The sequence below is a fragment of the Chaetodon trifascialis genome, chromosome 19 (assembly GCF_039877785.1).
Source record: "Chaetodon trifascialis isolate fChaTrf1 chromosome 19, fChaTrf1.hap1, whole genome shotgun sequence".
NCBI classification, from domain to species: Eukaryota; Metazoa; Chordata; class Actinopteri; order Chaetodontiformes; family Chaetodontidae; genus Chaetodon; species Chaetodon trifascialis.
The window spans coordinates 4,261,334-4,273,665 of NC_092074.1; the positions used below are offsets into that span (position 1 = coordinate 4,261,334).

The window sequence follows — 12,332 nt, forward strand, 5'->3', positions numbered from 1 at the left end:
GAAACGCCTCGGTTTTGGTTGAGGTTTAGTCCCTGCTAGTGCTCTTTTCCTGCAGCCCTCTGGGATGAGGATGAGAAACTGGGGGAGCAAACAGCAAAAAAGCCCCTACGGCAAGCAGGTGGTGGCTTTTTCTGCGAAGGAGGAATAATTAATCAGAGGAGAGGGCTGCGTGAAAAGGAGGGAAGGAAGGGGGAAATAAAGAGATGAAAGAGGCTTCAGTTCAAAGGCAGCAGCCAGTGATGAGCTTGGCCCTCACTGGCCTTGTAACAGGGCTTACAGCCGTCACGGCTGTCTTTGGACTGAAGCAGATTGCATTTAACATGAATCCAGTAATCTGATTGCTGACACGATTGTTCTAATTGATTAGAGTTGGTAAGCAAAACACAGCAATTGAATTACAGAATATGGTATTGGTTGGACTACTGTGGGGGGAGAAGACAGGATTTCTGTATACTGGAGTCAGAAGTTCAGTGTGGCGTGCTGTGGTTATACAGTGAATAGAAAGAAAATCTAGTGATTTTCAATCTGTCTCACTATCAGGATCATCTGTGTGATTAGAAGTAGCCATCCTTTGTAAATTCCTCAGAAGACGTCTTAAAAAGCATCATGTTGTCTATTAAAAAAAAAACTCCCCAGTAGCGTCCCCATGCTCCCGTTTGTGTCCCACCTACAAAGCTGATTGGTCAATAGTTTCTCTAACTGTTGGAATCCACCATCTATGAGCCTATTTGAATCTTGAAAAACAGATGTTTAGAATTACAATCCGTTGAATTTAAACAAAATGAGTTCATAAGTGAAGATATTATAATGACCAATGACCAACTAGGCAATGTTAAGAGGTAATGTCAAAGTTTTGACAGTAACCTTCCCAGTCAGAGGCTTTCTGGGGTTTGAGGCTGCCTCTGTAACAACATTACAGTAGTAGACTAGAATAACAATACTCCAGTTGGGCCTGTGGTAGCAGCAGATACAGTTATGACTGACTGCTTGATGTGTAATGTCACTCTGGGTGACAGGAGTGCCTCCACACTGCTTGCATATCGCAGTGGAGAGAGATACTTCGCATGTGTATGTGTGTGTGTGTGTGTGTGTGTGTGTGTGTGTGTGTGTGTGTGTGTGTGTGTGTGTGTGTGTGTGTGTGTGTGTGTGTGTGTGTGTGTGTGTGTATGTGTGTGTGTGTGTGTGTGTGTGTGTGTGTGTGTGTGTGTGTGTGTGTGTGTGTGTGTGTGTGTGTGTGTGTGTGTCATCACATATGATCTGCCCCAAATCAGAATCAAAAATCCATCAAAACCAGCTCCATCCAGCTCTATATGACCAGCTGTAATGCTAAGCCATAGCTCGCCCTGAAAATAGACCTGATCCATCGTCACCCCTCCTCCAAAGATTATCATTTAACAGCTGCACAGACACAGCTTTCCATCCGGCTCAGAAGGATCAATACATTTGTTTCCCTTCCAAAAACCGATTCGGTCTGCTTCAGCCAGTCATGGGTTACGTAAAGAGTGAGAATGCAGAGCGTTTGTGGTCTCCATCGGTGCTGCCTTGCGCTGCGAGCATATATGATTAGAGATGCTCTGCAGTCTTGCGCTGAGCGTAGCATTGCTGCTGTTGTTGCCTGGCCCCCTGCCTGGCCCGCGTCCTGTCACACAGGATTACAGCACCCGCTGACAGAGTCGTTGTGGCGTGTGCCGCTGCACTGCTGCTTCGCGAGCGAGCCGGCCATTTTTCTCTGCCAGCTCGGTTTGATGCCAGGTCATTGACATGGATCAAACTGAGACGATTACAAGGAGCACGGAGGTGATCAGGATGGGAAGTCAGCACCAGCCAAATGCTTCTAAGAGATGAAAGTGGTTGCTGGATTTCAAGCACAAAATAATGATTGACTGATGGTTGATCTGTCTGTAGCTGGTAGATGTTCACATTGTGAAGTCATTTCCCACCCTGGAGGTGATATTGCACTCATCCTGATCCCCTTTGCATCTGCGTAGTGCAGCTGTCAGCACAGAGATTGTGTCTTTATCCAGAAGGCACGTATATGTGATATGTGTTACTTAAAGCAGTGCTTCCTCAGGCAGTCACTGCACTGCTGCTGAATCACCGGCACTGACATTTTACAATGCTGCGAACCAAAACTGAGAACACCTTTCTACTCTCTCACAATTCCACACACTGCGCACATTCAGTGACCCATATCAGACCATTTCTAGCAAACACTTGAAAGATGCTAAAATTAAAAAGAAGACACAGATTGAACATATAGAGTGCCACAGAGAGAAGAGGCAGGGCATTCAGCTTGAGAAGCTCGTCCCTCTGTGTGCCGTGGGATTTTGTGAAAACATGTACATTATTATTGCAGTGTACAACTCAGGGTGAAACATAAGACTTGTCTCTGGGGTTTGTGTCAGGAGGAGGAATAATCCAGTGGATGTGTGCATTTCCAGTGTGGATGTGTGTATTTCAGGGTATCTCCAGTAGTTGCTGGGCTCAGCGGAGCTTTGTGGGGATTCGCAGTAAAACCTGGAGTGGACGTTTGACTGTCCATTCTTGGAATGAACAGTCAAACTGCTCACTGCTGTGGGTTTGTGGGAAAAACAAAACAGACTCTTTCCTCTGTGGACTGAACTCTGGGACTGTGGGGCATGTCTTAAAAAGCACTGGCAAAGACAGCACATTGTTATCTTGTTTGGTTTAAAAAAAAACCACACAAATAATACGGTACGATGCCTCTCTTTCAAACACTTCCTGTGACAACCTCTGATTGTGCTGACGGCATTTCGGCCTCTGTCGGCACCAGCGTGCCATCTGAGGGATCAGTCTGTAATTATGTTGAAAGAGAGTGGTCACGGTGTGTCAGTCAGTATGAGGCTGTTGTTCTAATTGGTAGAGAAGAAGGTTTCTCTCAGTGGCTGCACTGGAATCCATAAAGACCCAGCCTTAAACAAGGGCAGCCAATGCTAGCCTTCTGACATACCAAAGTAAAGCTCATCCTGAGGGAGGCACTAAAGGAAAAGTGTCTAAACTAGGAAGGGTTTATACTCTGTGTAACAGGAATGTACTCAGCAGATTTGTGCCCAATAGATTTGGTACATTTCATTATATCTTGTGCCTCTTTTGTAATTTTGGCTTGAGGGCGGCACTAGACAAGAGGTCATGGTGGTCACTGAAACCATCAGGGACCGTGAATATCCACAGCAGATTCTGCGGTGATATCTATCCAGCAGACAGATATTGTGTCAAGGTGTTGCTGTTCATGTACTTTCTGGCTTTCATCTTTGCAGCCTCTTGTCTCTGGCAGCTTGTCATTAGATTGCTGTGTGATTATCGCAATTCAAAGTGCTTATTGTCCCTCAGTGGCACTGTCGACTGATAGAAGAGTGAGGTTCCTTTCTATGATCCTCCACTTGTTTATTGCTGCTGCTGCTGCTGCTGCTGCTGCTGCTGCTGCTGCTGCTGCTAAGAAGGGAAAGCCCACACTCATCCTTCATTATTCCTCTCTCTGTCCTTATAGTGTGTCACCAGTGAATAAATTTCCTGCCTTTCGCTGCAGTCAGATGAGGCGGCTGAGCCATAAGACAGAGGGAAAGCAGGGGAGAGACAGAGAGAGGGGGAGGTGAAATATATTCGCCAAGTGACACAGACTGAGGACAGACTGGAGCTGAAGGCCAGACCGGCACTTTGTCTTCAGGGAGAGCCTGGATTTATCGCCCGTTGTGTCTGCGCTGATAAACCGTGGCGACACAGTTATTTCCATTCTTGTTTTGCTGAGAAACAATTACATGGCATTAGTTCCTCTGGGAGTACACCAAATTGTCTAAGGGTAATCTTGTGCCCCGCTGAGGTGTGGCTCATGTCCTTTTTTAAATCTCAACATTTAATTTTTTCTGAGGGACGGACCGCTGTAGCTTAGTCATAAATGAACTATTGAGAAGGATGTTTTCAGCCTGCAGTTTGGAGCCGTATCTCCATTTCAGCCGACAGGAACATGTGTGCAACAGAAACGTTCCTTCTCCTCTGCAGCGTAGCGTCTGCAGCGGATAGATTCCACTCTACACAATAGTTTCTGCTCATCACAAAAACAAAGTCAGATTTTGTACAGCACATATATCACGACTCTTATGTGGCAATGACCTTGTAAGTGTTCGTCTGTTTGGCACTTCCATAAAGTTGGCTCAAATCAACAGAGTCGAGGCCGAGCCTTTAGCTTTGAGTCAAGCTCCACAAACGCAGGATCCTATCGTTCCTGTAATGTAACTCCATCTCCAAACCCAAGCTGAGATACCCTGGTGATGCCCATGACTAGTAAATTAACTTTGCAAAATTGGTGGAGTGCAACTTTTAGATGTACCACCACTAATTGCCACTAGAGTGTGGCTTCAGAAAAATCCCACATTGTCCCAACGTATTGAAAAGTTCCAAGCTTTTCTCTCAAAACATAAATAATTGAACACACCTCAGTGGTTGTGGTTGTTTTACTGGTTGGGTATGTTTTCTCCTGACTGACAGGTGTCTCAGTTAGTCACGGTGGTGGCTCATCACTTGCTTATGCAACTGCAGCTCCACCCAAATCTTTTTTGATTTACCATTGCCAAAAGTTGTGGATGGTAGTTGGTACCTGAACTTTCAACTGTGTTGATGCTGGTGCAGGGATCTTGAGGTGAGTAAACCCCACCTACTCGCGATGATTATCGGTATAGCTATTTAGTGGGCCTTGAGCTAAGAGTATTTTGTCAACTTGTATTTCTAATGTCTAGAATTAACTTTCTGGTTCAGCTGAAGAGTTTGCTCATCCTTTGTTTGCTCTCTCCCATATGACTCCCACAGTACTGCTGAAGCGACAGACTAATTCACTGTAGTAACCTGTAAAGGAACCTGTTGGTGTCCATGTTTTCTCTATTCCTTGGCTCTATTTTTACTTTTTGTTAGATTTTGAATGAGGTTTTCTTACTTCTGGAGTCCTGAAATTTCAGTTTCATTTTGGTTATCGACATCCCACTCGTTGCTGTAACTGTATTTGCAGCTGAGTCCTTTGTTTTTTGCTTGTTAAGTAGAAAGTCAGTGCTGGCAGCCTTCTACAGCTCTCTGGAATGCAGTAGTACTTTTTATATAAAGAGGACTGTGGCAGATGATTTATAGGTAGACTGCACAGTAAAGGATATAGTTGAATGCTTTGATAGCATCCAACATGTGGAAGACAGGTGCAGATTCTTACTTCTGGCTGCTCAGGCAGACAGAGATCGTTTGGCTCGACGATCAAGCCAGCATTCAGTCGCCAGCACTCTGTCCTCCCACCAGTCTCCATTAAGATCAACAGGGCGATGTTGACAGCACAGCCATGCCTCCACGTCTCCCCTTCTGTCCGGTCAGCCTCCCTGATAGGAGGCGTTATTCTTTCTGACCAAGAGAGAGACACATTGTTTGTGTGAGTCATCCAGAGACCAAGCTGCTGTGTGAGGCTATAAAAACGGTCCCTGTCTCTCAGACCAGAGTGCCCATCAGTGGATGGATGTCATCTGTAGAGAAAGCAGTGTGAAGTGAAAACCTTGAAGAGAGTGATGAATTCCATGCTGTTTGGTGTGCTGTGCGGCCGAGTGCTTTTCTGTCGGCCCGTTCTTCTTCCAGACAGCATGTCTCATCTTATTGATCCACCAGTCCAGCTTCTAGTTTATAAGTTGAATTCATTCATCTCTTTTAGCCTGTTTGTGTTTTCATTTCTGCTGCCCATTATCATGTTTCATTTATCATTGTTGATGCAATCTTCCATTGTTGCACTTTACACACCCCCAACCTGCTGTCAGGTTGTAAAGTCATTCTGTTTTCATGCCATTGTTGGTTGAACTATGCTAGAGTTCTGTGATTAAACCACCTGCTTTAATTTAAACCAAGCTGGTTTTCTTTCTCTTGCCATCCACAGACTATAGATAATGGGCTGTGTGCAATGCAAGGATAAGGAGGCAACCAAACTCACAGATGACCGAGACACCAGCATCTCCCAGGGAGCAGGATACCGCTATGGGGCGGACCCCACGCCGCAGCACTACCCCAGCTTTGGGGTCACCGCCATCCCCAATTACAACAACTTCCACGCCCCCGTCGGACAAGGCATGACCGTCTTCGGAGGGGTCAGCACTTCCTCTCACACTGGAACCCTTAGGACTCGTGGAGGGACAGGTAAGGGAAGAGTAAACGCCACAGCAGCATCAAACTGAAGCAAAGTGAAATCAAAGCTGCGGCTAATTAGCCTTCTAGACCACGAACTGACTTTAGTGGTGCATTTTTCTTCGGCAAGCATTTGATTGGCTGCATTGAAATTAGATATTCACCTACATAGATGGATACCGAACAATATTCTAATGAATTATTGCACAACAAGGGGGCGCCATCGAGCTCACCCTTTTGGTCTGTGATGTCTCTCAAAGGTGATTCACAGAGCAGCTTTGTATGCTGGAGCTGTTTCCTTTCAGCTGGACTTTAAATATTTGATTGATAAATGGTAAACAGAGTTGTTAGGAATGATAATGAGGGTTATGAAACCAAGGATGTTTTAATAAATAAGGATTCTGCCTTCAGCACATCATTTGTTTTAATCAATCATTCACATCTTTGCCAATATAAATGTATTAAATATTTAAGTAAATTGATCAACTCAGTTATATTTTGATCAACTCTGGTTTTCTGATTTTCTTATGAACTCTGCAGTCACAGCAGTGTGTCTTTCTCTCAAGAGATTAAAAATAACACAAACTTTGTCTAATCCAGATATAATCACATACAGCCTCTGAAGCTCTAATACATTTGGAAATGATGGAAAGCGAAAGAAGACATCGACGCTAATCGTAAAGCATAAAACAGTACATACAGCATTAACCTTAGTGCAGACTAATCCAGCTCCGCTGCAGAGGTGCTGTTCAGGATTGCTCATGTACAAGAGATCCTTCGTCTCCATATGTTATTTTTGGACATTTGCTGGAACGACTGATGAGTTTTCTCATAGGAGGATATATACAACTCTCGTATTCCATGTTATAGTTTTTATTCTCACTGACCCACAAACAAGACATGTAACAATCAGGTAAATATCAAAGTCCAAAATGGTTTATTCTAGTAAACACGCAAGGGTCAAAATACTGAAAGGCCAATGAGAGAAAGGCAGACCTAACTGACAGGGATCAGGCAGGGGTCAGGAAGCTGGAAAGCTTAGTGAACTGCAAACACAGTCTGGCAACAGGCTAACAGAATCTAGTCCGAGGGAATGGCACGCAGGTGTGTGACTGGGTGAAGCAGGCCAGGTAAGGGAAAGGCGTTACTGGAGACCAGGAGGGAGTGGAAGACAGAGGTATACCTCTTTAAGAGAAAATGAGCCTGTATATGCAGGTTTTGAAATGCAGGTAAAGCCACTAAACATGGGCTGCTGACTCCTCTCCCATTGCCAGTAGAGGAGCTTGCCTCTCTGCTCCTTTGGTTTTTCTGCTGTGTCACATTTGACGTCACATTACACCAGAAAACAGAGAACAGTAGAAAGGAGCCGGACAGCAATAGTAAAGTGGTTACTTTGTTTATGCCTCCTCACTAACAACAGGGCAACCTCATATGAATGTGATATCTCAGCAACACGTTGAGGGAATTTCTTCAGATTTGGCCTGAAAGTTCACTTGGACTCAAGGATGAACTGATTAGGTTTCGCTGGTCAAAGGTCACTATGACCTCACACGACACATTTTGGGCCATAACAAAATAAATATTATTCTAATTAGGACAGAATTTCATAGAAATGTCTAATAGGATAAAATAATGAAATGATGGCATTTTATAGCCAAAAGGTCACAGTCTGGACTGTCTGCACTGACATGGATGTAAACCGCAAACATCCAACCACACAGCAGTAATTGTAATGGATGGAAACGGAGTCTAACGAGTTGACAGTTCTGTCTGATGTCAGGAAACAGTTATGCACTAACATCCAGAACTGTCATCATCATAGCTGCACAAAAGAGGCGAAAACTGACGTGTCCAACCAGCTGTCACGTTTCCATCACTGCAGATCGGAGCTTGAGCCACTAAAAACGCGTGACTCCTGCAGAGCCATTTGTCCTGCGAATGAATACCCATTAAACCCTTTCCCACTGAAGACAAAAGCCAGATGTTAGTGGGTGTTAGTGAATTTTTTTCGTCCAGAGTGAAAGAGGCAAACAGGAAAAACAAATGAGGCATTCATTTGCTTTTCATGAGTGAATGTATGAATACTGAGGGATCAGTAGTCTTCCTGGCACATCATTTAGGATAGTATCATGGTGTGGAAGAGTTCTGAGAACTTTAAAACAAAGAGAATAAGCTTTTTGTCTCCTTGTATCACAGGTTGTTCAAAGGTTATGTCATGGACAGCTGTGATCTCATTAGCTGCACATTGAAAGGTCAACACCAAATAAAGTCGAAGTTTATACTGATTGAACTTTGAGCCCTGCAATGAGGCAGAAAATCCAAACTGAGTGCAACACCCAAGGCAATGCTCCCTCAAGATTTGGGACATTCACTCTCTCAATTGGACAGTGAGTTACAGCGATATGGAGCAGCTCTGCCACTGATCATGTGTAGAGATCCTGTGTAGCGAAAGCAGCTTCAGTCTCCTGTCACTGTCTACCCAGGATGCATTCATCCGCAGCATCACTCATGCAGTTATGTGTGTAAAAGCTGATGAATAAAAGGTTGTGATTATGTGCCTGTAGCATGACTGAAATACGAGACATTCTGTAGCCCTGTTGATGAAAACAGAGGACGAGTGACGGACAACTGAAGAATGGCAGCAGTAGATAAGCCCTCACAACCTTAATGTGCCTCACTTTAAGTAAGTTGTACACCGTGTGAATTTTTAAATCAAAAATGTTCGCTCAATAATGGAGCACACTCTCAGACTGGTGTTGCTGGTCAAGGTGTTGCACTGAATACTTGAAAATTGGCAAAAGTAATTGTATGAGAAATGAAAAAAGGGAGCTTGATAGAGAAGAAGTTCATGCAGTGAGGTGTGTTTGAGTGTAGCTGCTCAGCGGCCAGCAGATTAGGCTGTGGGTGTGATGTATGTGACTGATACACACGAAGCAATGCACTACGACAACAACTACAGTCAACAGCTTCTGGGTCAAAAATTACAAACAATCAAAGCCATCAGTCAAGAGACTGCAAAAGCTAGGAGAGACAAACGGAACACAGAAGAGGAAATAATTCATCTGAAGGATATTTCTTGCAGCAATGTACCTTTGTCACATGAGGGAAAGTATCTGCAACACATATTGGAGTGTGAAGGTTGTTTCTTTTTACTTCATTCCCACACATTTACAGCATTGGTTGCGCTCAGTGAAAGCTCCCAGCCGCCCACATACATACACCTCCGTATGCAAATCGTGAAGGGATTCTTTGTGTAGTGATAGACTTCCTGTGGCATCCCAGAGTCCCAGTAATCCTCACCTCACAGTCCCTGCTGCAGCTCCACTGCTGACCCCAACCCAGCCATGTCAAGAACGTCCGGCTGGCATTAGCACAGGGCTTTGTGTGCCGGGCTCATTGTTTAGGTAGGGAATATTCCTACTCAGGATATCCTTTATGTTTGACTGAGCCCAGGCTGCTCTGCAGAGGAACTCAGCATTTCCACTCAACTTAGCAGGAGTCCTCTCCCTCAAAGTGCGGATTATTTTCTACGCTGTGTAATCCAAATCCACACAGTGGCAGAGGAGCAGAGAGGGGTTTAGCTTTTTAATTTTGTCATGGTGGGGAAATTTGGACATAAGCTGCCCCTCCCTCTCAACCTCTGTTATAACACAGCTGCCTGGCTTGTTTGCCTAACAGCCACAATCACCCCACTCAGTCGCACTGCAGAGGAACCCAAATTGCAGTTGGCATCGGACATCTTATTGATTAACAGTTGATCTTTTGCTGATGTCATTTCCCCACATGGAAATTCACAGCTAGTCCTATGGCCTTATGTAACTAATTGAGTAGGATCCCAGCAGACAACTCTAAGATGAATCAATAAATCAGTTTATACCGAGTGTCCACCTTTGCTGACCTAATGGAACATTTGAACAGTGAAAACCACAGCCGTGATGCATTCAGGGCCTTGTTATGTTCCGAAGGCTAGAAAGCCAAAGTGTTTCTATCAAACACTCTCTTTTTACCAGCCTGCTCTGCCTCCTCTCTGTTTGTTATCACATGAATAGCGGCAGGTCCTCTCTATCTGCAGTCCCATCAGCGAGAGCCTCACATAGCCTCTTCCTATCGACACCGTTCCCCACAAAGCCTCAGCCCGCTGAGAGCGTCTGGAGTGAAATGACTTGAATAAATGTGATCAAGAGAGTTTAAGTGGACTTTAAAGAAGTACCCATTCAGCTTCCATTTGTCAAACACTCAGGCATGAAACAGCTCAACAGCCACAGTCGCCACAAATCTGAGCAAAACACTTTGAGAGCTGATTTTGTCTTATCTCGACTCTCGTGTGCTCTGTTATGACACAGGACAAATCAAAAAAACCTGAGATAGTGAGATAGATAGAGATTCATACCTCGAAAAGGCTCATGTTTATGACATTGTTTTGACCTTCATCCCTATTGGTAATGATCACGTTGCACTCGCTAAGTTAATTGTTGAGATCTAGGAAAGCAACAACATTATTAAAATGAAGTCTACTGGTGAAAGAAACCCGAGCATCAGACAATCAGACAAAACCATAGATTAGTGAAACTTATTTGGAAGTGAAAACAAGGTGAACAGTCAGAGTCATCCTAAATCTGTGCCTCGGTTTTCCTGAGCTGTGAGGATTTTTTCACATTATGGGAACACTCACTTTCAATTTGACCTCTTTTGATTATTCCGATAAACTGTGGGCTCAGAAAGTTCTTTCCTGACAAAATGATATTAACTCAAGGTCTACTAACTTGCTTTTTGCAGAGCTTTTAACAACATCTAATGGTCTTTGTGCAGTCCTCATCTCTGAAGAAATAAACTGGTGCTATCCCTACATCTCCATGTTGTAGTTTCTCTAAACAGTGTTTCCACATTTGTTGCACATGGCAAATACCCCAGTGCCTCTCATCATATGATTATTAGACATTCTCAAAAAACCTGAGTGTGTTCTTAAACTGCAGAAAGCTCAGACTGTACTGAAGTCAGTGGAGAAATGTACAAGTTCATTCTAGAAATGATGGTCTTAATAGATGAATTCATTCATTTTGATACTGTGTGTGTTGTGGTAACAATTACAGACATTATTGTACTGCTTTGAAGATACGGACTGTTGACTTGATTTCTTAGTCGTAGTGGTTTCTGATTGTTTCGTACCACCTCGCACCATCATGTTGCCAAATGAAAAATATGTGAGTTGAGTAAATGATAAGATTGCAGTCAGCGATAATCTAAATGTAAGCTTCAAAAAGCCTCCTTGAAAAGTAACCTAGCATGGGCACCCCTGTGGCTTAGGTGGCAAACATGAACTATAACGTTCAACTGGTCTTGAGGGTTGATAATCAGCATGGCTGCTATGAAACTGTTTTCTCAAAGCATGGGTTAATGGGTGTTGAATATGGCACCACTATTACACTGTTAGAGTCTTTGTAGGGTTAGGGTTAGTATTAGTCCCCTGCTAGTAAGCATAGGCCTCACTGTCTACTCATGAGACACTGGCATCCTATTCAGTGCACAGATCCCAGTGCTGTGTTTGATTATGATGTCTGTATAGTGAAGTGTTGATGTACTGTAATATTAGCAGATACCCATTAAGAAGTGAAACAGATGGACGTGGCTTCCACTGACATGCATTCAGATGAATTACATAACATCAATACTGTCGCTTCACACTTCTAGTTTGTACAACTTTCCACAGGAACTCTCTTGCTGTTGTGTGAAAACCATTTCGGTTTTCTCTTATCACTAAAGAGGCCAACGGCATGAGGGAGGTTGTGGATATGAGCTTCATGGAAGTCGTGCAAAAACTACGTTACTTACATTGAGAATTTTGGACATGAACGGTGTGTAAAAAAACATCTTTCACTTTCCTTTCTCCTCTATTTCTGCCATCAGTAGTGTTGTTGTGAGATAATGCTGGACTGGCTGGGAAGGTTTTTCAGGCCACTGATTTTTATCTAGAGAGGTTTTAGCCCATCTGATTGGAATCAAACTGGATGGAGGCAATCCAGATCCCAGCTTCCGTCACCATACTGTTGAATGTCCGAAGCAGCTCACTGCTGTCCTGCAAGGCTGGATTACTGTGAGACCATACAGTTCAGGTGGTGGATCTCCCCCAGACAAGCAGACAAACACTTGCATGAAAGAGCAATGTTGAACCTTTCTAA

At 43.9% G+C, this 12,332-nt stretch overlaps 1 protein-coding gene across 3 annotated transcripts in view; it reads left to right on the forward strand.

Annotated features, from left to right (window-relative positions):
- Nucleotides 1-12,332, forward strand: part of fynb (FYN proto-oncogene, Src family tyrosine kinase b) — a 75,175-nt gene that overhangs the window by 35,414 nt on the left and 27,429 nt on the right. For all 3 annotated transcript variants that reach the window (XM_070986847.1, XM_070986849.1, XM_070986848.1), the window contains exon 3: nucleotides 5,912-6,168. In XM_070986847.1, the coding sequence (XP_070842948.1) occupies nucleotides 5,922-6,168 (247 nt within the window). In that variant the 5' untranslated portion in view covers nucleotides 5,912-5,921. The remainder of the gene's footprint in view (nucleotides 1-5,911; nucleotides 6,169-12,332) is intronic.